The sequence below is a fragment of the Dermochelys coriacea genome, chromosome 4 (genome assembly GCF_009764565.3).
Source record: "Dermochelys coriacea isolate rDerCor1 chromosome 4, rDerCor1.pri.v4, whole genome shotgun sequence".
Taxonomy (NCBI): Eukaryota; Metazoa; Chordata; order Testudines; family Dermochelyidae; genus Dermochelys; species Dermochelys coriacea.
Window position 1 is genome coordinate 41,739,682 of NC_050071.1, and position 24,168 is coordinate 41,763,849.

A 24,168-nucleotide genomic window follows, 5' to 3' on the forward strand; every position below is an offset into this window, starting at 1 on the left:
CAAAGGGAGCTGCGGGGATGGTGCCTGCGGACGGGCAGCGCGCAGAGTCATCTGGCCATGCCTCCACATAGAAGCCGTAGGAGGGACGTGCCGCTGCTTCCAGCTGCATGAGGTAAGTGCTGCCCAGAGCCTGCAGCCCTGACCCACACCCCAACCACCTGCCCCAGCCCTGATCCCCCTCCCATCTTCCAAACCCCTCAGTCCCAGCCCCACCCTCCTACATCAACCCCCTCATCCCTATCTGAACCCCCAGTCGGAGCCCTCACACCCCCCCACCGCAATCCCTGGTCCCAGCCCAGGGCCCTCTCCCACACTCCAAACCCCCAGCTCAACTCCCCTCCTGCACCCCAAATCCCTCATTCCCAGCCCCTCACCAGAGCTCTTGCCCCCCCCGCACCCCAACCCCCTGCCTCAGCCCAGAACCTCCTCCCATACTCTGAACCTCATGGCTCCACCCGCCAGCACCCCTCATCCATGGCCCCCGCCCAGAGCCCTCAGCCCTTCCTGCATCCCAACCCATAGCCTCAGGCCGGAGCCTCCTCCGGCACCCTGAACGCATTTCTGACTCCACCCCAGAGCGTGCACCCCTCCCCACACCCCAGCTCCCTGAGCCAGCCAGGTGAAAATGAGCGAGGTGGGGAGGGAGAGCGAGGAGGCGAGGGTGGGGATGGAGCGAGTTGGGACGGGCGCGACAAGGTTGTTTGAGTTTGTGCCGACAAAACGTTGGCAAAGCCGCGGAAGACTCTGAGTGTCCGTTGGCGCCATGCTCCAGGCGCGGGAGCCGGGACGCTGCCCGCGGTCACCGGCTCTACGGGCTTGGAGTCCGGTCCCCGCCCCTGCGGCAGCGGCGACGACACCGCAACTAGAGGAGTCCAACCCTCGCGCCTGCGCACTCTCTGGCTGCCGCGGCGCCTCTTGATGACGTTTCAGGGGCGCGAGCGGAGAGGGCCCCAGATCGCGAGGCCCCGCCAGCATGAAGGAGACGCCGCTGTCTAACTGCGAGCGGCGCTTCCTGCTGCGCGCCATCGAGGAGAGGAAGGTACGAGTCCGAGACACCCCCTCTTTCCCCTCCCCCACAGCGCCGCCACCGGCCGGGCCCCCTCCCATGGGAGCGGGGGCGGGCCCCCACCCCACCGCTCTGCCTCCGGGTCGGACCCGGGGCGGTCCCGCGCGGGTAGTGACTCTGCTCTCGGCTTTGCAGCGCTTGGACGGGCGGCAGAGCTACGACTACAGGAACGTGCGGATCTCCTTCGGCGCCGACTACGGCTGCTGCATCGTGGAGCTGGGGAGGACCAGGTACCGCGGGGAGCCCCCCCCCACCCCTCACCGTGTGGCTCGTGGCGGTACCTCGTGTCGCCTCACAGCCGCCGCGTCCTGGCCCTGCCGGAGCGGCCCCGACTGCGCTCGTGCACGCGGGGTGCGGATTCACCGCAGCCGTCTGCGGGAGGACGATAGCGATGGGGGGGGAGGGGTTGGTGCTGAGGAAAGCAGAGGTTGGTCTCCCCTGAGGTGTTTCTAGGCACAGCGTGGAAAGCTGCAGATGAGCGGATCTTTATGCCCAAGCCCGGGATGTTGGCAATTCATTAATTTCCCCCATCCCAGGATCTCAAATTAAGCCTGGCAACACCCTTGTGAAGTAGATGGTATCTCTCTTTTATAGGCTGGAGGAGCTGAAGTAGACACAAGTAAATTGTTCGAGCTCCCACAGTAGTAGAATTGGGAATAAACCGCAGAAATTTGAACTTCTGACCTGTGCTTTAACGTCTAGATCCTGCTTATTCCCTGTTAGCGACTGTCATTTTATCTGTATGACCAAGTCCTATATATGAAGAAGTTGTAATAAAGTGGAGATGCGCTGTAAAATTGAAGTGTAAGTTGCTTTAATGTTGTTTTTGTCACCCATACTGAAATCTTTTTGGGTTTGTGGGGGGCGGTTTCTTTTGCAGAGTCCTTGGACAGGTTTCGTGTGAACTTGTTTCCCCAAAGCTAAATCGAGCTACAGAGGGTATACTTTTCTTTAATCTTGAGCTCTCCCCAATGGCTGCACCAGCTTTTGAGCCTGGCAGGTATGTCTCTTCAGTGACTACAGGCAAGGATGGCATAAGGAAAGCTATTCAGTTTCATAGTTGTCAGACTTATTAATAACTCACAACTAAAATGTACCCAATCTCTTGTTTTTTCCAGGCAATCTGACCTTTTGGTGAAACTGAATCGACTACTAGAAAGATGCCTAAGAAACTCAAAATGTATAGACACTGAATCTCTGTGTGTTGTTGCTGGTGTAAAGGTGTGAAAAATGCTATGAAATTAAAAGATCTTTAATACTAGGGGATTAATATGTTGCATTTAGAGGTCAGTCTGTCTTTGAGGACCAATAATCCTGATTTTATTTTAAAAGGCTATGGTTCCAGCTGTCCAAACATAGATGTGTTTTAACTTTAAGATCGTGCATAGTCCCTTTATAGTCAATGGGCTATGTACATGCTAAAGCTAATCATATGAATGAATGTTTACAGCAGCAGTTCTCAAACTGTGGGTTGGGACCCCAAAGTGGGTCATGACCCAATTTGTAATGGGGTCACCAGGGCTGGCTCAGACTTGGTGGGGTCTGGGGCCAGAGCCGAAGCTCAAGCCCTACTTTCCAGGGCCGAAGCTGAAGCTTGAGCACCACTGCCCAGGTTACAGGCCCCCTGCCTGGGGCTGAAGCCCTTGGGCTTCGGCATTGGCTTCCTCACCCAGGGCAGTGGGGCTTGGGCTTTGGCATTGGCCCCATCACCTGGGGCAGTGCGGCTTAGGCTTCAGTCCCCTCTCCTGGGGTTGTGTAGTAATTTTCCTTGTCAGAAGGGGGTCGCAGTGCAGTGATGTTTGAGAATCCCTGGTTTACAGGATCGGGGCTGAAATCATACTTCAGTTTTATTTCTTCATCACAAATTAATAGTATTGAAAACAGATACTCTTTCTGTTTGGATTTATTCAATTTTCATCATAATTTTTGATGATCAAGAACTGAATTATACTTACCTTCAACATGAATAGTAAAAAGATATCTTGAAAAGATGTTGGAAAATCCATACAAGTTACCAGGACTACAGTTTAGTGAATTTTCATGTTGTCGTCCCCCCCCCTTCCACCCATCCCCACCCCCTCCCAGGTGTGGCAGATTCGTGTGGACCTGCATTTGTTGAATCATGATGGAAACATTATTGATGCTGCAAGTATAGCAGCAATAGTTGCTTTGTGTCACTTCCGTAGACCAGATGTATCTGTGCAAGGAGAGGAAGTAACTTTGGTGAGTAGGATGAGGTGAAAGTGGTGGGATTATTGAAATTAAATTTTCATTGATGATTGCTGCTCTATATAAAATGGATCTTTGTCAATAGAGACAAGATAAGTTTTAGAGGTAGAGCTACTTAAAATATCAAGGGATAGGAATAGATCCATTTGCTTTTATCAATATGTATAGTATGCAGTTAATGATTTTCAATTTGAGAGACTGTAAACATTAAAAAATTAAATAAGGATGGCCTTTTTTAGCACTTTTTTATATTTCTTAGCCAAACTGGAAGGGGTCAAATGGTACAAAAATGGGTACAGTACAGTTACCTAGATAAATAATATTAATAGAAAATAACATTTTAAAAAGAGAGAGCAAATCAAGTCATGTTGAATTTTTGGATGATAGGCTTTTTTACTTTTTGTCTTAGTACTTTCTTTTAAATTATATATGGAATTGGGTAAGTAACAAATTGCCACCTTGACTATTTATGTTTTTAGTATACCCCTGAGGAACGTGATCCTGTCCCTTTGAGTATCCATCACATGCCTATCTGTGTCAGTTTTGCCTTTTTCCAGCAAGGGTAAGTTTCTGTTATGGCACTGATTTAAATCATCTACCAGTTTCTGCAGAACTGGAATAAAAACATAAATTTCCATAAATAGCTGTGTTAACAAAATGCACTAGTGAACTAGCTTTATCTGAAATGAGAAGGTGTGAAGAAGAGGTGTTCTTCTTCATGCTGCATTGTGTAACATGAAATTTCCGTAGACTTTTCATAATTCAATGTACACTTCTGAAGTCAGTCTCCTTGGGTATACTCATCCCCAAAACCATGAAGCTTGTTTATGTAATTTGTCTCCTGCCCTTAAAGTTTCAGGCAAACAAGTTATCCTTAACTATTGTGTCCTATTCAACAATGGTTTCAGGACCTATTTGTTGGTGGATCCCAGTGAACGAGAGGAACGTGTAATGGATGGCCTCCTAGTGATTGCCATGAATAAACATCGTGAGATTTGTACTATCCAGTCCAGTGGAGGGATTATGCTGTTAAAAGATCAGGTAAATGGCATTTTCTTTGAGTCATTCTCTCTGGTATAAACTTCTTGAAGTATTGTAATATTGAACCATCTAGTAGTGTTTTGATGTGAGAGAAGAATGGTATCTCTGTCTGATTCCATAGAAAACTGGATAGGAAATGTAAACATGACAGTACTTTGGGAGGATGGTCTAAACTCCAAATGTTTGGTCTCATAATCTGTACTTCTTGCATGGAGTTTAAGGTAATTGGGAGAGCAATCTATTAAAATTTCCAAGTGATATTTATATGTCTTTCTAAATATAAACATGTTTCTTGACTATAACAAATAACTTATTGCTGCCAGATTCCAATGCTCCTCAGTTGGTATTTGTGTAGCCGCTAGTCTTGAAATATTTGTCACTTTAATCTGAAATGAAACTAAACTTTTTTTTAAGGCCAGTAATAATATTGGAAGTCTTTTGCATTCTTAAGATGGCACATAGCTCTTTTTCTAATTATTAATGAATTTGGTAGTTTCAGTATAGATCTGTGCATACAATATATAACATATGACAGACTGCTCAGGTTAAACAGTACTAACTAGGCATAAAGCGTATTTTCTCTGTCAAACAAATTCTTAGCTAAAGGTTTGTGGGGAAGTTTCCATTTGAACTTCCTTGACTGAGACATCATTCATAGGGCATTAGCATCTAGCAGTACAAAAAAAAGTACGTTTTCACTTAATTTAAGTATAAAGTTATGTTTATTTTTAATTGCATGATAATAAATTATTATTCACTACAAACAGGTTCTGAGATGTAGTAAAATAACTGGTGTTAAAGTAGCAGAGATCACAGAGCTAATTCAAAAGGCCTTGGAGAATGACCGGAAAGTTAGGTGAGTTTGTTAAAATGCAATGTATTGGAAGTTAATACGTTTGTGGGGTCAGATTATTCTTGTACTGTTTTCCTGTGAGAGGAGTCTCTGAAAGAAAGCTCTGCAACTGATGGTCTTCAATAAGTGGTGTTATACTCAGACTCAGCTAATAGTTCTGTTTTCTCAGAAGAGATGATTGTATTGACACCCTCAAGCCAATTGTATTTGATGCATGATGCAAAACAACTACTGTGGGAAACTTTGGGGAGGAGGGGAGAGAATAAAGTTGGAAAAAGAAAAGCTTAGTTGTTTAAAGAAGATGGCATGATACTAATAAATAAAGCTGGGAGGTATTGCCAATTCAGAGAAGGATCGGGATATTATACAGGAGGATCTGGATGACCTTGTAAACTGGAGTAATAGTAATAGGATGAAATTTAATAGTGAGAAGTGTAAGGTTATGCATTTAGGGATTAATAACAAGAATTTTAGCTATAAGTTGGGGACGCATCAATTAGAAGTAACGGAAGAGGAGAAGGACCTTGGAGTATTGGTTGATCATAGGATGACTATGAGCTGCCAATGTGATATGGCTGTGAAAAAAGCTAATGCGGTTTTGGGATGCATCAGGAGAGGCATTTCCAGTAGGGATAAGGAGGTTTTAGTACCGTTATACAAGGCACTGGTGAGACCTCACCTAGAATACTGTGTGCAGTTCTGGTCTCCCATGTTTAAAAAGGATGAATTCAAACTGGAGCAGGTACGAGAAGGGCTACTAGGATGATCCGAGGAATGGAAAACTTGTCTTATGAAAGGAGACTCAAGGAGCTTGGCTTGTTTAGCCTAACTAAAAGAAGGTTGAGGGGAGATATGATTGCTCTCTATAAATATATCAGAGGGATAAATACAGGAGAGGGAGAGGAATTATTTAAGCTCAGCACCAATGTGGACACAAGAACAAATGGGTATAAACTGGCCACCAGGAAGTTTAGACTTGAAATCAGACGAAGGTTTTTAACCATCAGAGGAGTGAAGTTTTGGAATAGCCTTCCAAGAGAAGCAGTGGGGGCAAAAGATCTATCTGGTTTTAAGATTCTACTCGATAAGTTTATGGAGGAGATGGTATGATGGGATAATGGGATTTTGGTAAGTAAATGATCTTTAAATATTCAGGGTAAATAGGCCAAATCCCCTGAGATGGGATATTAGATGGATGGGATCTGAGTTACTATAGAAAATTCTTTCCTGGGTATCTGGCTGGTGAATCTTGCCCATATGATCAGGGTTTAGCTGATGGCCATATTTGGGGTCGGGAAGGAATTTTCCTCCAGGGCAGATTGGAGAGGCCCTGGAGGTTTTTTGCCTTCCTCTGTAGCATGGGGCATGGTTGACTTGAGGGAGGCTTCTCTGCTCCTTGAAGTCTTTGAACCATGATATAAGGACTTCAATAGCTCAGACATGGGTGAGGTTTTTCATAGGAGTGGGTGGGTGAGATTCTGTGGCCTGCGCTGTGCAGGAGGTCGGACTAGATGATCAGAATGGTCCCTTCTGACCTTAGTATCTATGAATCTATAATAAAACAGCCACATTCAAAAAAGGATTGCTGTTCTCAGGTGACTGAAACCACAACTAGGGAAAACTTGGCCTTCTCAGTTCAAAGTTTTTGTGCCTGATCTAAAACAGGAACACATTTTTTGTATTGTTTCACTTAACACAGGGGTTCTCAAACTGGGGGTTGGGACCCCTCAGGTCATGAAGTTATTACATAGGGAGGTCGTGAACTCTCAGCCCCTATCCCAAACCCCCCTTTGCCTCCAGCATTTATAATGGTGTTAAGTATATTAAAAAGTGTTTTTAATTTATATGGGGGGGGTCACACTCAGAGGCTTGCTGTGTGAAAGGGGTCACCAGTACAAAAGTTTGAGAACCACTGACTTAACAGTTTAAACAGCTAACCTGGTTTTTTTAGTGTTGCTGTTGTAAATCACATCTCTGTATATAGCTGAACTCTCTTTAACTTGACTTTTTGAAATGTAAAATGTCTTGAAATATAATTTTTGTATTTATTTAATAAATAGGAAAGAAGGTGGAAAGTTTGGCTTTGCAGAGTCTATACCAGATCAAAAGATCTCTGCCTTTAAAATGGAAAGAGCTCCTGTTGATACTAATGATGTGGAAGAGCAAGCTGAAGAAATCATCACCAAGGCTGACTCTCCTTCAGATGTGTATCTTTTCTACTGTATCACTTTAGTGAGAAGACAGTGATATCTCACTGTTAAAGCTTTTCTGAATCACTCAATACATCTTGAGTTTCTCGTTTCTTTGAAGGCTATGACTACATCATGATCATCTATATCTTGTTCTATTTATAGAAAGTGTATCCCAGTAGAGGAATTCATAGTATAGCATGTTGATCAGGAGTGTGTGGGTTTTCTGCCAGAATCTTTCTCTGCCTCCCTTTTCCATTACTCCCCTAATGCCTCTGAATCCTTCAGCTAAGGTTCAATGCAGCTCCATGTGGCATTATTAATTTCTATTCCACGGATATAGAAAAGGGGAATCACTCAACAGCAATGTGAGGCCCTTCAAGGGGAGATGAGTTCTGCAGCAGAGGCAGCAAAAAGATGAACCCAACTAACTTCTGCATGGCAAGGTGGGGCTCAGATGTGAAGGTGATCAGTTGTCTCATTCATTGTGCATACGTTAGGCATTTTTACTTTGTCAGCTGTTCAAGAGAACATTGACTTGCCATTTTGCTCAAATGAATTTCCTCATATCACGTGCTCAGCCCTTGGTACTCACCACAGATTATTTATGTACTTAAACTTCCCAAATAATTTATCTAGTTCAACATGCTGTGCAATGAGAGTACAAATAAGAATTCTGGCAATTCATGGATTTTTCTTAATTAGCTCAGTTTTGCCAAACCAATACTGAAGATGCCTGGGATGGCCCAAATTGGGGAGGGAATAGAGAACTTCTGGGGAGACCTTGAAGAATCTGAGAGAGAGGAGGAAGAGGAAGGTAACAGTGATGATGCTACCACCTCAGAGGGTCAGAAAATGGAAATGGAAGAGAGAAATGTTGTGAGGAAAACTAAGAAGGGTTAGTATCTGCTTTAAATGTAATATTACTGAAAACACCGTTCATGTATTAATTCTAGTGTATTTGAAGCTGTGTCCTCTCCTTAGCAGTAAGAAAGGGAAGACACCATAGGGACTTGCCAGCAGGAAGATGCAGCTGCCAACTGCAAAATGACCACTTCAGAGCTGTTATGGCTTACATCTGCCAAATTTAAATATACAACCCCAGAAAGACATGCTGGGAGTAGAGGGTGGAGTTTTTACAGGAGGGAAACCCTACACTGGGGAATTAGTAGGGACCAGAAAATAACAAAGAAAGGTGCTTTTGGGGAAAGGATGCCTGTTGCCGTTATGTCAGTATCTAATGAAAGCAAAATACCAGACAAACCAATGAGAATGGTCTTGGTGCTCTGTCCTCTACCTACAGTGGAGAGATGTGGCAGAGGCAGCAGGATACTAAACCAAACTCAGCCACTCTTATAAAAGTATTCAGTTTATAACAGCTAAAATAAAGTATCAGTTGTTTTAAAGTTATTGTGCTCGAAGAGTGATTCTGGCCCTTGAGTAAGTTGCACACTAGAGTTACCAAAACATGTCCCCCCTGCGTTAAAATATCTCTAGGTATGTCGTAATGACTTATACTCACAGAAATGTGATGTACAAAACAACACTCAGGTTTTACAGTGATATAAATAACGGTTTTCTCTTGTTTGTTTGTAAGGTGATGACACAATTGTACTGTCTGACAGTGAAGAGGAGGAAGTTGTCATTCTGGAACCAGAGGAGAGGCAGAAGAAAACACGGTAACCACAACTATGTAGTTAAAGGGGAAAAAAATCTTTAAAATAGCATACTGTATTGAGACAAGGAATAGTTTCAGCAAGTTCGGTATACTTCCTTGTGTCTACGCTTGTCAAGGAAAACATTCCTCTTAGATAATGGGGTCAGATCCTCAGCCTGTTCTTGGTTCTTTGCACTGCCTAAGGAAGCAGCCAAGGATTCTCTTAATGTTGGGGAATCTAGGGATAGTATATTTACTTGTATTACTGTAGTGCCTGAGTCCTTGTCATGAACCAGGAGCCTATTGTGCTAGCTATTGTACAAACTGAATAAAAAGACAGTCTCTGCTCTGAATCAGCAGGTTCAACTCTATGCCACCTCCCACATATGAGGTGAGGCCAAAGCATCCAGTGTTTGGGCTAATCAGCACCTGATAAAGCAGTGCCTATGGGACTGCTACAGCTGGTGCCATTTAAATCTGATACTTGGATGTTCTGAGTTACCCTGTGGTAGCAAAATGGTGGGTTAGAGCCACCTATGCTACTCAGTGTGCTGCAGTGGATTCTGCCCAGTGAATAGGAGAGTCCACATTTCCCAGCTCTAACTACTAATGCAAGAGGAGCTTGTACTATTTTTAGCACAAATTCCCTTCTTTATAAGAACCATGCAACTCAATGCTAATAGAAATGATGGTATCTAGAAAAGTAGTCTGCTCTAACGTGTCTGTTAAATGTGGATTTGTGTTGCTGAGGTTGTTTGCAGTTTGGATGGGGGTTTCCCTTAGTTTTCTTTAAACCCTGTTACAAGTAAAACATGATTGGATTGTGGTAGGTTGGTCATGTATAGAGCTGAGATCTTGTTCCCTGCAAGTCAAGCTCCATGTCATAAAGGTTTCATCAGTCTAGCCCCTCAGTCTTTGATTAAGCTGCCTTATTTTAGGTTGAAATGTTGTTTGTTCACAGAACTCAGACCAGCGCCAAACAGGAATATTCTTCAAATAAGAAAGCATTTAACAAAAAAAGAAAGAAGAAGAGAGCTACTCATTAGTCATGTTCCCTTCAAAATAATTGTATAGATTAATACTGAAATGAGACACTTACTCTGTATATTAAGCTACTGAATGTATTTTTGTAGATCAGTTTTCCTTCTCCCCCCCCATTTCTGAAACTGAGATCTACTTCTCTGTATATTTTTTATATAATAGTGTACATTTGTCTTGCAATAAATTAAACATTCAAAAGTGTCAGCATTTGAGTAGAAGGTAAATAGAGTGGTAACTAAATATGTAAGCAAACTCTTGAATTGCACATTAAAACTATTAGCAAAAACATTTGTAAATATTAACACTTCCATCTCGTCAGAGCATCTTCCTAAAGCCTTTTAACTTCATTTTAAGGCAGTGCAACTCTACATTTTTAAGTATTAAGGTTCTGGAGTGGCATGGTTTGATTTTCTGTTCAATCTAAGCATAAGCTTCATCCAGTACCTCTTTACATCAATAGAATTAGTGACAGTGGAATTGAGACTTAATTAGATCATGTCTGCAAGAGATGGGGGTTGTAGACAAAGCAGCTCCTTTGTCTTTACCAAGAACATGACTCAAACATTCCTCCCCTATAAATTTTAAGAAATTAAAAGAACTACGTGTGGCACCTTAGAGACATTTATTTGAGCATAAGCTTTCGTGAGCAACAGCTCACTTCATCGGATGCATTCAGTGGAAAATACAGTATTTTCCACTGAATGCATCCGATGAAGTGAGCTGTAGCTCACGAAAGCTTATGCTCAAATTTGTTAGGCTCTAAGGTGCCACAAGTACTCCTTTTCTTTTTGTGAATACCAACTAACACGGCTGCTACTCTGAAACAAGAAATTGAGACAGCCCTTAGTCTTTCTTAATGTTTATTTTTAATCAAATCAGTTTAACCATGTTTCATGAAAATTAAGGAATACTTCTTAAAGTGCAAGTCTAAAAAGAACTATCTGATAACACTAGAACTTACAGAGACAAAGTAGGAAGGATCTATGCAGTAGCATCAGACAAATTAATCTCAACTGCTTCATTAGATATCTTAGAAGATGAAATAGACAAACAGGAAAATCCATACAAGAGAAGAGTAGAAATAACTTGCATCTTATTTCATGTGTTCATAAGTTATATATAGTAAAACTGAGAATTTAATTGTCCCTGTACCTTTAAAACTTAGCAAAAAGTGCTTCTTGGCAGAGCTTTATGGACCTCTTAGGGAATAATGTTGTTCTTAAAAGGAACACCAACATGTTTATTTGCAGTATCAGGTTTTTTTTTTAAAATGGGGAAGAAATGGCTAGTGTAAAATATATGAATGGGTCCAAACTCAGTGTTTTGTAGATGCTGCAAGTGAAGGTTTCACTTAAGTCAATGTAGAGCATTATTGTAAAAAAATTATATACATAGTGCAGTGGTTCATACCCTATCTTTTCTCTGTGTAAAGTTTACTTCATCTTTACAGTGATCTAGCATTCTCCTTGCAGGGATCTTGTTCCACCACTTCTTAGGCTACATTGGTGTTGACCTTTTCTGTTGAGGAAAAACCTGTAACTGGACCTTGTTCTGCGAAAGGCTGTACAAACAAGCTACTGTTTGCCGTACAGTACAATCTGCTTTTGCCTCAGGGAAAGATTTGGTCTAGTAGTGCAGCCTTGCATGCATTATATCTGAGGTAAAGGACAGAAGATGCTGGAAACTTTTTACCAGGAAATGTGAGGACTTTAAGGGAAAAGGACAAGGGGTAATAGAGATGGGATTATAAAGTAAGGGGGGGGAAAAAGATGTACCATGAACAGAGCTGTGCTGTCTAATATTAGAGGTTCCTCAATCTTAACAGGCTTAGTGCATCTACTCACATGAGTGGAGAGGTGTGGTAGTATGCTATAGCATTGAGTGGGGTGGTAGTTTTGTTTCCATAAAAAGCAGTGTAAGAGGAAGCAGACAGGCATAGTAACATTTCTTCTCAAAAGAAAAGATTGTTAAACTGCTTTTCATGTAGCTTTAAGGTTACCTATATCCTATCACTAATGTGCACAAAAAAAGATTGAGGATGTGCTGCTTGCCTGTATACACACTGTCAAATCTAGCAGTGTTAGTGAGGTATAATACCAGTCCTTTTTTTCAATGCAAGATGGGGTGGGGGAAGAGTCTATATCCTAGAGGAACCTTTTAGAAAAAACAAGCAGTTGTTAGCTCAGGAACCTGAGCCAAAGACACTCCTAAACCAAAAGATAAAGATATCAAATGAGTATATTTTAGAGCATTTCAAGAACAGCCTATGAAAGTTAAGGCTGGTGGCGATACAGTAATTGGGACACATGGTGCTGGAACATGCTAGTGTGTACACTCCTGCATGTAGACAGACTTATTTCCAGACTTGTGGCAAAGAGACTTTAACCTGTTAATCTTTGGAGGGTCATTAATATAATCCCCCCTGTACTTTAGGCTATGGTCACCTTGTTTCCATAGGTCCAGTGGAGGTATGGTCAAGCACCCCTGGGGAAGCTTAAAGGAAATTCATAGCACCAAGCCTGCCCTCCATTTCTACTTCCCTTACCCATCCCCACCCTTCACCCCTACCTTAAATCAGTTGATTCAGTCAAACCTAGGAGCAGGCCTCCCAAGCAGCTTCGTACCTGTCTTTTAAAGACCAGAATGCATTTCATGGCCAGGCTGGCATAGTCAGACTCATAGGGTCAAAGAGAATGGTTTTGCTTGGTAGAGGAAGCTAGCTGTTCTATATTTAAACAATTGAAATGAGTTAGAACACAATTTGGGTCAAGATGACCAGTGGGGCAGTTGTCAGTTTTGGATTAGATGCTAGAGTTAAGCTATAGTTTAAAACAAGGTAAAGTGTCATGTTAGATTCAGAAAGGAATTTGCTTTCACTCCTATGTATTTATTTCTTGGGCTAAGTTTAGAAACAGTTAAGTCCTGCTTTATGGGGAAAAAAAAAGCAGTCCCACTTTTAAATTGGAATCAGTGATATCAAACTCATTGCAAGTCAGCTACAGTGATCTACACAGATTAAGATAAGCAATACCACTGCCATCAGCTTTAGTACAGGATGTTTATTTGCCAGACTTGCAGATTTCCTTTTAAACCCTGTTCCTGCTTTACACTTTTAACACTGCTCACGATATACTGTGCTTATACAAGTTTACAAGAGGATAAAGGTCAGTTTGATTTAACTGTAAAGTTTAACTACCCCATTACTGGCAGAGTGCTACAACTTAAGCAGAAGACTAATTAAAAACCTGACACTGACTAGGATTTCCACTGCATAAAAGCCTGCCAAATGGGCTGTTCTGAATTCAGTGTCACTCTAGCTATAACTCATCCATAGCATGTCTCAGGCTGTGGTGGTCAGCTGTATTATTCTCTTCCCCCTGTGGAGGGTGTAGTGCCAGTGGCCACTTTCCCTGCTGTAGTTTGCTACCACTCTGCTAGGAAAGCAAGTGGGAGGTAGAGCAGTAGTAATGGAAATTTGACTAGAGGGAAGCTTTTAGAGAAACTAAAGTTTTACTAAAAATGCTGCATGAACTTTTACTTGTATCACTTAGGTGTCATTTCTGTTCACACAAGAGGACACTTCAGTAGTTTTAGTTCTAGCTATCTGATGGCTGCTTTGGAGACCACTACTTGATAGTTTGAGCACTAAATTTGAAAAGCCTGCTTTTGAAGCAAGTCCTATTAAATCCTGCCAGCTACTAAAGTCAGTTGAATTTCTTCAAAGTGGTTTTTATTATATAAAGTTCTAGGGGTATGACAGTTAAGCCAAAGATTGGATCTAAATTCAGATGAAATTAAACCTTAGTAGCATCTTGTGTTGACACAAACAGTTGTCAAGTTTGTAATTTGTTCAGCACAACTGGAATTAGAACTTGGCCTTTCAGTCACTCAAAGTTAAAATCCCCATTTTATGTACTGCTCCTTAATTGGACAGTTTTAGAACTAACATTAACAGTTCACCATCATGGTTAATTCAATACTTGAACAGAACAGCTTTATAAAAGAGCTCCAGCTAAATATTTAGAACAAGATTGCATGTACAAAAAGATTTACATTAAAACCATATAAAACTAAAACTTCATAATTTCAAGTTGCACCACATGTGGTATTCTGAAATGATTGTAAGACATCTAAAATATTTACCAGAGTTAAAACTGTACATTGTTTGCAAGTATAATACACATTTTAAGAGTCTCTTGATTGTTATGATAAATTTAGCGTCTCTGGTGGATCAATGAACGATACTCCATGGTACCTGAAGGAGAAAAGGGCATTAGATGTAGTCATGTTAGAATGATCTCTTCTGAAGGGATTATATTACAAAAGATAGAATACAGCATTAACAGTTTGTAAACTAGCATCTGTCTGCGATGGGGCAGACCATGTTAAAACACTTAATAGGTTTAAAACTCCTTGCTTTTTACTTAGATTTTTAGGGCTAGAAGGGACATAATGGTCTATTGAACTTCACCAAGCAATTCCTGCTATCAGTCTCAATTTCTGGACTGAGACTACATCTTGAGTTGCAAGTCAGGACACCATCTGTTATTAGCTCATTATATGAGCGTACAGTCGCCAAATCACTGACAGGAGTCATGCCTGGATCCAAAAAAAGCAAAGAAGAGACTTCCAGTCTTGTGTGCACTGACAGAGTGGACTAGCTAGTCTGCTTATCTTAAATTAGAGGTATGTATTGCAGTTCACCCACAGCTAAAAAGTGGGTACTTACTTTGTATTCTTGTATTTCTCTCTTATAGACTGTTGTGTGTGTTGTGCTGCTCTGAGGTAGGTCTTGTGGAGATCCATGAGACAAGGCTTAAGGCTTTCAAGGGTATATCCTGTCATTTTGGACAGAGATTCAGGCTGAGGAAAGGGAAACAAGTTGATGGAAAAATATAGCATATGAATCTGACCAGTTACTTTACAGCATTTTCCCATACATTGAATACAAGACAAAGCTATACTTAATGCTATTCTAGACAGTGGGTATTTCATGTCTCTACCTGCAGCTAGAAAAAAGGTACCATCAGAATGCATGATTCCTCAGCAAAGTAGTAAGCTGCTGTTAGTATTCTGTCAATGCACTTTACAAAAGTGAAAATATCAAGCTGGAACTGCCAAAGAAGCTTTAGCTGCATGTAATCTTCCATTTTATAACCTCACCCGCTGATCTATAACTACTTATCAGGCAAAATGTCTGATCAATCATCTTAACTGTGCTAGGCTTTAAGACATAGCAGTTCGTTCTTCCAGTAGTGGTCCTTTCCTCTATGCGCTTCCAAGTAGTTAAGGCAAAAGAACATTTTCTTTACTGAAACAGTATTTGAGTGTCCCTGCAAGAGGCAGCCTTTAGGAGGAGTAGGTGGTACTAGAGATAGCACTAAGAGGCATCTCAAAAAAAACACCCATATTCTGTAAGGTACTTAGGTTCTCCTCTAGTGCATTACCCACTGTTAGAAGCTTGCTGGTTTTGGAATATAGTCAAAGGGCTGGTGTAGAAGCCATTACTGAGTTCTGACTAAGGACAGTTAAAATAAGACTGTCGCTTTCTGTATGAGCTGTTCTTTACAGAAATCATGATTGCTAGCGAAGAATAGGTTTTGATCATATATCAGGTTGAGGATGTGCTATTTGCTGTATTTAAGGCGGTTTACTTATAAACAAGGGAGACTTTTCTAAAGCTACTTGTTCTACATACCCAGGTTTGTCCAGTGATTGTATAGCTTGCTAGATGAAATGCTGCAGCAGCAATAAGTGATGGCAAGTATTTCAAGTATGGGTCAGCATCAATTAGACTCAGCTCCCCCAGATACTGTAAAGAAAGTCAGAGCTTCTAATTGTTTGGCAACCACCAATACATGAGAGTCTAAGCATCTTCCTTACTAGTTTAAGTGTATTCCAACACTATTTGGAAAGTGGCCTTCAGTACAATGTTTAAGGATTTAGAGCTTTCCAGACAAAAAGACAAGCATCTAATTTTTGCAGCTTTTAATATTCAAAGGGAAGAGTTAGTCTGATAAAAAAAAGTAGTGTTTGGTTCTACACTTGTTCCTTTGTTATTCCACTTCATATATTAAAATATTTTGACTGTATTTGCATAGCTGCTGCCTGTGTCACAAGGGAGAATTTAGTTTTACATCAGAACAGTGAGAGGACTTGAAAAGGATACTTAATCTCAGATAGGATTTAGTCAAATATTGATGTAGAACAGGGGTGGGCAAACTACAGCCCGTAGGCTGGATCCAACCTGTCAGGGCTTTGGATCCAGCCGGCAGGACTGCCCACCCCTGTGGTGTGGCAGGCCCCACACTGCTCCCAGAAATGGCCAGCACCACATCCCTGTGGCCCCTGTAGGGTGGGCGGCAACACAGAGGGCTCCATGCATTGCCCTCATCTACAGGCACAGCCCCCTGCAGCTCCCATTGTCCGGAAACAGGGAACTGCGGCCAGTGGGAGCTGCTGGGGGCAGTGCCTGCAGGTGAGGCCAGTGCATTGAGCCCTCTGCCCTGCCCTCCCCTCTCCCAGGGAGATGGTGCCAGACACTTCTGGGAGCACCATGGCATGGGGCCAGGGCAGACTGAGTCTGCCATAACCCTGCTGCCACCCTGCAGCCTTTCCAGTAAGCAGTGTCCAGCTGGAACCCCTCCTGTACCCCCAACCTCCTGCCCTGCACACTGCACCTCCTCCCAGACCCCAACCCCAGGCCTACATTCTTGGCCCTGCATGCAGTTTCCCCCACTCAGATGTGGCCCTTGGGCCAAGATGTTTGCCCACTGCTGGTCTAGAATGAGCCTGAAGGAGCCAGTGCTGTAGAGACCACCACATTTACAAAGTAGACTATAGTAAGTCTTCCTGAGATCCCATAATAAGCTTTACATTTTAGTTTACTGTAGTTAATCCATTGAATTTATGTCCCTCTCAGGCAAGGCTGAACCAGTATTTGAACACTTTGTGACAAGTGGGAAAGGCCATTTTATGGCCAATTCTCACTGTAGTGCTACAGGCTCACCACTAGAATATTGTGCCAGCTGCAAGCTCTAGAAACCAGACAGGGAAGCAAAGCTGCTGTTCTCAGCCTGCCAGTTATAAATTTCAGTTCTTCAGAAGCTTATTACAATTGGCACATCCCCTCTTTTCTCCAGTGGGAGGACAGGAAGCCTGCAAGCTCCACAAGTACTGAGCCTAATGCAAGCAGAAAGATCTGTTAACTCCAAATCCACACTTACCATTGATAAATTCTCCACTTTAAGATTGGTCTGCTGGTGTAGGAAGTACTGAGTGAGGAACTGGTTTATTGTTGGAGCTGCCAAGTCAAATGACAAGACTTTCAACACTAAGTGCTCCATTCTTAGGACCTGTTTCTTGGTGTAGGTATCATCTGTGATGTAAACAAACTCTGCTACTTCAGGAGGGTAGATTTCTTCAAACTTCCTGCAGTTTGAAAGAAACAGTAAACTGGCAGATACAGGTAAAGAGCATGTCTATCAGTCTGTGTTTAGTAGAATCATCATGTTTGCCAAATCTGACTGCAGTTTTAAGATGGCTGAGAACTGTACCTCCCTAGAAATTTTGCTGGTTGCTACATTGTCACTTTGGCGGTCTAGATGTTATACTGAAAGCTTAAGCAATTCTTCCCAGTACACTATTGATAGTAATGTTATTTTTAGTACCAAAACTAGTACTCCTAGTTACTGTATTTCCAGGAATCTCAAACTAAGTCATGCTCAAATTTGACTAGTTGCCTTTCCGTGTTCTCGTCAGCCACATGGACCCGTAGGCCTGCTCTATCTACACAGGGGGGGAACGGCAGCGCACCCTGTGAGGACAGAAGAGAGAAGGAAATCAACCTAAGATACACAACTTCAGCTACAAGAATAGCTGATCTGCTGCCGCTCCCGTCGACTCCTACTCCACTGTGGCGAGAGGTGGAAGTGAGGAGAGCTATCAGGGATCACTATTGTATCTACACTAGATGTGATAATTGATCTGGATAGATCGATTGCTACCTGCCAAACTGGTGGCTAGTGTAGCTGTACCCTGAGAAAAAGGCTTTTTAAAAGCCTTTAAGTATTAGTTAAATGAACTCAAAGACAGAAGCCACATTTCATGTTGGGCTTGCAAATGTCAGGGTTTTTTTTAAAAACTCTGGAGTCTTCTTGGAGAAGGAAGGATTCACTAAGTTGTGCCACCATCCCCAGCTCTTTTCTATGTGGGGTGGGGGGGGGGGGGGAAGGAGAAATACAGCCCTGAGATTTACCTGCTGGACACCTACAGGAAAGGTTAGCAAGTTCTAATAGTTGAAAAGCAATGGATGCCAGTTTAAAACTTACGATGCTAGCAGCATGGCTGCAGTCCCCACAAGCTGAAGCTTCCCTCTCAGCACAGACATCGAAGAAAGAAATCTATCAATGTAGTTTACAGCTAAGTGCAGAGTTTCATTCTGTAATTTATATTCTTCTCCAACTTCCACCAGCCAGTCCACCAGAATAGCTCGCATATTGTTTGTTATATCAGGCTGCTTCTTCATGTAACCCACTTTAGGCTTGCATTTTACCTGTTAAGACAGTTGTGATTGTGTATGTAAGAAATTCAGTTAGCCTCACTTCTTTGCAAGATTCAAATGCTGTTCCCTAGCCTGTTTGCTAGAAGCTGGGAATGGATCATTTTATGATTACCTGTTCTGTTCATTCCCTCTAAAAGGGCCTGCTATTGACCACTGTCAGATACCAGGCTAGATGGACCGTTGGTGTGACCCAGTATGATCATTCTTATGTTCTTCTTCTGAAGAACCAAAAATCCACCACAGATAAGAATCCAGGGAGTTTGTACTACATCTAAAGTAGATTCTAGTTTAGATATTAAAGGTCTTAGGTCACCAGGTCCATTGTCCAGCCAGTATGGGCTTGTTCTCTATTGTGTGTTTAGTGGATTATCTAGCCAGTTAGTATAATTTGAGGAGGGTTTAGCAGTTTCATCGGGAAATGATTCCATGGTCTATCTAGGTCTTCCTTTCTCAGGCTACAAGTTGCTAATTCTGTCACTATACTAGCTTTAACACTGCATAATTACTCATTCTGTCTAGAAATTAAACACTTCTAGTCCTAAGGGCATTTTTATAGCCTCTTACCTCCATTTCCCTAAGATATGTGTAGATGTCTTCGATGTAGTCTGGCACCTGGTTAACATTTACTTTTTCTTCTACTTCTTGAGTTATTGATATATCCATAATACTTGGGGAATCTAAACAAATTCAAGATAGTAGCTACATTAATTTAAGTTTTGTAGAGTAGTCAGCCTTACACATTTACAAGAGAGTAATGATTAAACTAACACTGGGTTCAGTTTATGCATTTGAGGCACCAAGGCTGCAGCAGTCCAGGGAGACCAGAATGTCATCAGTTTGCAGATTTATCTTACTTCATTCTTGTCACAGGGAACTAGACACATTTGTTCTTCAGGAATCCCTTATCAACTGTTCCAAGGGAAAGGGAACTCAATGGCAAACTAACCTGACAATCAGGAGAAGTCGCCTTGTGTTACCATGTTAAAATAAAAAGAAAAGGAGTACTTGTTGCACCTTAGAGACTAACAAATTTATTAGAGCATAAGCATTCATGAGCTACAGCTCTCATGAAAGCTTATGCTCAAATAAATTTGTTAGTCTCTAAAGTGCCACAAGTACTCCTTTTCTTTTTGCGAATACAGACTAACACGGCTGCTACTCTGAAACATGTTAAAATAAAAATTCAAGTTCTGTGCTGATTTAAAGTAAGCTGAAGCCCTTGGTCAGTGAGTTTAGAGGTTGGTCTAACATGGAGGTAGATTTTCACAATGTGGATTAATTAGTTGCCAGAGCTACAGAACTAGGCTACTGATATGGTTCTTCCACAGAAGAATTTACATGTGCAGAATGTTAGACAAACTGTAGTTAATATCCCATTGTCATTATTTTAGGAATCTACAAGCCAGCAGGCTACCATGCAAGTTAACCTACTCTAGATCCATTTAATACTTTGATGGGGGGGAAGGAATTAAGGAATTACATTGTGGATTCTAGTTCTGGAAATTGGATTAGACCTTTTAGATGAAAATGTAAAAAGGAACTATAGAATTATTAGTATTATTAGATTCAGTGTTGTGTTTAATAAATGGCATGTTGTGATGTACCTATGCATACAGAAGTCAATACAGAATGGAGCAAGACTGCAACGTAACAGCAGTTTGTGTTGCCCCACACTTGCCTTCAAGTAACCCCTGACCTCCACATCCCTCTGTAGTAATAGAGGCCCACCCCACCCCCTAAATGAATTCAAGCATTTTGAAGCACTTATTTTCCAGAGTGAGTTTGGAGCTCCCAGCTCTTGTACTCACATCTGGAGACAGCAGAAGCTAGAGGCACTACCCTATCAGTAGCCTCTGAGCTAAGAGCCTTCCAGTCTCTGCAGAAACTATGCCTGGAGTTAAATACTCCACTCCTCTGCCCCCAAGACTGTAGCCAGGAGCAAAGCTCTAGAGTGATTTGTGTCTCCCTGCAATCCACAACTCCCTCCAATGAGGTACAAGGTGGCAGGGTTCAAACATGTCAGTTGCTCATGAGCCACAGTGGGACTGAGAAGGGTAAGGGCACACACAAATACAGCAGTTACTGGGCAAAGCAGAGCTATTGCCTGAAAATAGCTTTGGTAATTCACAGGGAGGAAGCATCGGGAAGAAATAGAGTATCTTCAGGGATTAGCCAGTGTATCACCTACCAACCCAATCTATGTCCTCTCCAAAAGCCTCTAGATTTGGGGGTTTCAGAGTAGCAGCCATGTTAGTCTGTATTCACAAAAAGAAAAAGGAGTACTTGTGGCACCTTAGAGTCTTTGGGAGATCTTCTAAACAACCCTAAATCACTCAAACTGGACCTTTACAGGAAAGTATTAGTTTTCCATTACTTATGGAACGATCACAGCAGAGACTGACACTTCCTTGTGAGTACTGCTCTGATCCAAGATTTAGAATAGTCTAGTCTTCCCATGATCATGTTGAGAATCTCTATTTGTGATAAATTACTTATGATAATCCAGTTGAGGTTGAAAGTGCGATTTAAAGATACCTGCATCCAGTTTCTGCTAGCATTTTGCTCACTTAGTTTCACTGACCTGATACAACAGGCAATGATTCAGTACAGGGGCATAGTGGGGTAAAACGTTCACTTTAGAAAAACCAAGTGAATACATTCTGGATCAGCTACAAACAAATGCATATATGGTACAGTGGGCACTGTCTGGGGTTCTCTGTTCAGTGTCCCACTCTGGATCCCTGCTTTTGAACCCATAACCCTCACTCCTGGTCCCTGTTTTTTCTTTTGTTGTCCCTGTAATCTTTTGACACCTGGGTCTAGTGGATCCTCCCCCGGGGGAGGAGGGGCATGTGGGTGGGCACTAGAGAAGAAAGCTTTAGATGAGGATGGGTTAGTGACACCCCCCTCCCCCGGCCTCAACAGCAGTGGTTCTCAACCCCCAACCCAATCAAGACACAGCTGCAGCCCATGTGACATCAGGGCCATACCAGTAGTATATATATTTTGTGTGTGGATAGATGTGGCCCACATTTCAGAGAGAGTGCAAGCTGCATATACAGCCCACAAGAGTAAATAGGTTGAGAACATGGCTCAATAGGAACTGACAAATGCATTAGAAATCTTGGAGAGATTTAAGTCTAGTATTCTTGCTAGAATACTTTGTAGTTGATAAAACTACAAATCTTTAACTTTCAGCCCCAATTAAATTTATGTAGTACCCAGTTAAACTGATGTAGTATTGTATGAAGCAGCCTATATGACAATCCAGTACTGAATTGGGCATATCAATTTCAAAGACATAAGCTATGCTTTATACACCATTTTCCGTTACTAACTAACGGACATACTTACCAAAACTAAGATCCATTGGATTTTCTATGGGTGCCAAGGGTTTTCTATCTCCCAGTGACGTTACAGCTGTATTTAAGCCTAGGACCCCTTCATGGGACACAGCCTTTTTAGGAGCCACTTGCCTCTTTCGTCTCTCCCCATCAGGCTCATCCATATGGATGGCAAAAGCAGGTTGTTTGTTACCCGCTTTTCCAGCTGGAACCTTGCCATAGTTTTCATCATTAATACTCCAGGGTGCGGGAGCAAGAGCAGCCTAGAATAAGAGGTTGCCATTAGCGTTTCCATGGAGCCCTCCTTTCATCCAACAGGGCTCCGGAGCGCGAGGCAGCACAGACGCGCCACATTGCCATCGCAGCCTAACGCCCGGTGGTTTGCATCGCGATTTAGGGCCGTCCATGGAGGCCCCGGCGCTATTCCGAGCTAGTCACGTCGTGCCTGAGCAATCAGCCCTCCTTCTCCCGCTAGCGAAGAGCCACCGCCATGTGCCCGGCCTGCGCGGAGGCCCGCGCTCCCAGCTGCTCAGCCTAAGCAGGAGCCGCGGGGGCTGCCCGGCTCTCGGCAATCCTGGCGCATTGCTGGCTGGGCTCCCCGCCCCTCCCAGCCCGAGCTCCGCATCCCCAGCCCAGCAGGAGCCAGCTCCCCCGGGCGGCTGCTGACAGCTTGCTGCCCCCGGGCCCGCTCATTGCTCCGCGGGGCGCAGCGGAGGGAAGCGCGGCCCCAAGATGGCGGACGCCGGGCGGCTGTTCCCGCTGCGGGGTGCGAGAGCCGGGGCACAGGAGCCGGTCCCGGTCGCTGCAGCGCCGCGGGGTAGAGGCGCCCGCCCGTCCCTAGAAGCGGTAGTGCTGACGCGGGCACCGCCAGCCCCGGAGCCCCGGCCCGTAGCTCCCCCGCCCGGCAGCCCCACCGTGCAGCGCCCGCCTTGCCTGCTGCTGGGTCGGGCGGCGCTGGTTGCCCCGCAGCAGCGCCAGCACCGGGCGGGCCCCGAGGGCGGCGGCGGGCGGCCGCGCTTTGCCGCCGGGGGGCACATTCTCCTGGTTCTCCTGCTCCGGGTCAGCGGCGCCCGTCAGCATCGTCCCAGCGCCGGGGGGGGCTCCGCAGCCGCGTGCACCAAGGGGGTCGGAGCTCGGCGGGCACCCGGCGCCGCGCTACTGGGGTGCCCGGGAGAGAGGGGGGCTCGCGCTACGGGCAGCTCCTCCAGCCCGCTCCGCTCCCACCGTTCAAGTAGCCCGCGACTATTGAATCCGCCAATGGGGAACCCAGGGCCCTACGTCACACCGCCTACGGCACCCCGCGGGGGCCAAACGCGCTGCGCGAGTAGTCGGCGTGGGCGGGGCGGGAGGGAACGGCGCGAGGGGCGGGGCCGGGGAGCGCGGCCGGGCTGACGGCACAGCGGCAAGGAGCGCGAGGCCCCGGTCCCGCACGTGGCGGTAGGGTGAAGAAGGCGTTGGCGCCTAGGGGCTCGGGGCGCGCGCCTCGTCCGCAAGGCAGAGCAAAACCCAGACGAGTGAGACAGCCCCCGGCGGGCTCGGCGGGAGGCTCGCGGCACGGGGTTAGTGTCGTCAACTCATGGGCTTCTGCGGGCTCGAATCTCGTAATCCCGCATTTGTGAGTGGAGGCGCGGGGTGCCTTTGAGGCTGGAGGCTCCATCGCTCTCATCTTTTTCTTTTTTTCACTCTCTTAAGTAAAACTAGATTTAATGAGGGCTTGTCTAGAGGGACGCCTACTCCCGATGAACTGCCTGCGTGGGTGCTCTTGTGCCAGACTCCAGGAGTTCTTTGCTCCTGCTTAGTTTAACCCAATCTGGAAGTGGATTATTTGGAATTTTAAAACATCTTACTCCAGACTGAGAGCTCCGCACACGGAGTTAGGAATAGCAGTTACGCTTTATATTCACACCCTACTTTGATCCAAATTAACTTCTCAGTATAGACAGGCCCTTACATTGTATAAGTGTGCAGTGGAGAAGGCAATGATGATTGGTGAATAAAATCTCCTTTCTTAGGTAAGAATCTATTTCTTAAGAAAATTTAGAAACCCAACGCAGGGTATCTTGTATATATATTTCCAAAACAGCCAGGATTGGAAAACAATTTTATTTCATGTAGATAGTTTTAACACAGTATTAATTAAATCTTATTATACTAGGGATCAGCAGCACTGCAGAATATAAGAGCT

At 43.9% G+C, this 24,168-nt stretch overlaps 2 protein-coding genes across 4 annotated transcripts; one reads left to right on the plus strand and one right to left on the minus strand.

Annotated features, from left to right (window-relative positions):
- Nucleotides 1–546: 546 nt before the first annotated feature.
- Nucleotides 547–13,895, plus strand: EXOSC9 (exosome component 9). Of its 3 annotated transcripts, none has more exons than XM_038400673.2 (12): nt 547–1,039; nt 1,202–1,296; nt 1,947–2,066; nt 2,185–2,287; nt 3,152–3,289; nt 3,775–3,857; nt 4,204–4,336; nt 5,104–5,192; nt 7,250–7,396; nt 8,089–8,276; nt 8,976–9,057; nt 9,997–10,280. In XM_038400673.2, the coding sequence occupies exons 1-12, from the start codon at nt 974–976 to the stop codon at nt 10,079–10,081; spliced, it is 1,329 nt and encodes a 442-aa protein (XP_038256601.1). In that variant the 5' UTR covers nt 547–973; the 3' UTR covers nt 10,082–10,280. The 3 variants fall into 3 exon arrangements, with proteins under 3 accessions (XP_038256601.1, XP_043369972.1, XP_043369973.1); XM_043514037.1 differs by lacking the exon at nt 9,997–10,280 and adding an exon at nt 12,534–13,895 and having other exon boundaries at nt 686–1,039; XM_043514038.1 differs by lacking the exons at nt 1,202–1,296; nt 9,997–10,280 and adding an exon at nt 12,534–13,895 and having other exon boundaries at nt 915–1,039.
- Nucleotides 10,143–23,307, minus strand: CCNA2 (cyclin A2). Its single transcript, XM_038400293.2, has 8 exons — nt 22,917–23,307; nt 21,994–22,246; nt 19,204–19,316; nt 18,407–18,630; nt 17,303–17,507; nt 15,775–15,888; nt 14,806–14,939; nt 10,143–14,331 (listed from the first exon to the last, which is right to left on the minus strand). Exons 1-8 carry the CDS (start codon nt 23,061–23,063, stop codon nt 14,280–14,282), a joined length of 1,242 nt encoding a protein of 413 aa, XP_038256221.1. The 5' UTR covers nt 23,064–23,307; the 3' UTR covers nt 10,143–14,279.
- Nucleotides 23,308–24,168: the final 861 nt, after the last annotated feature.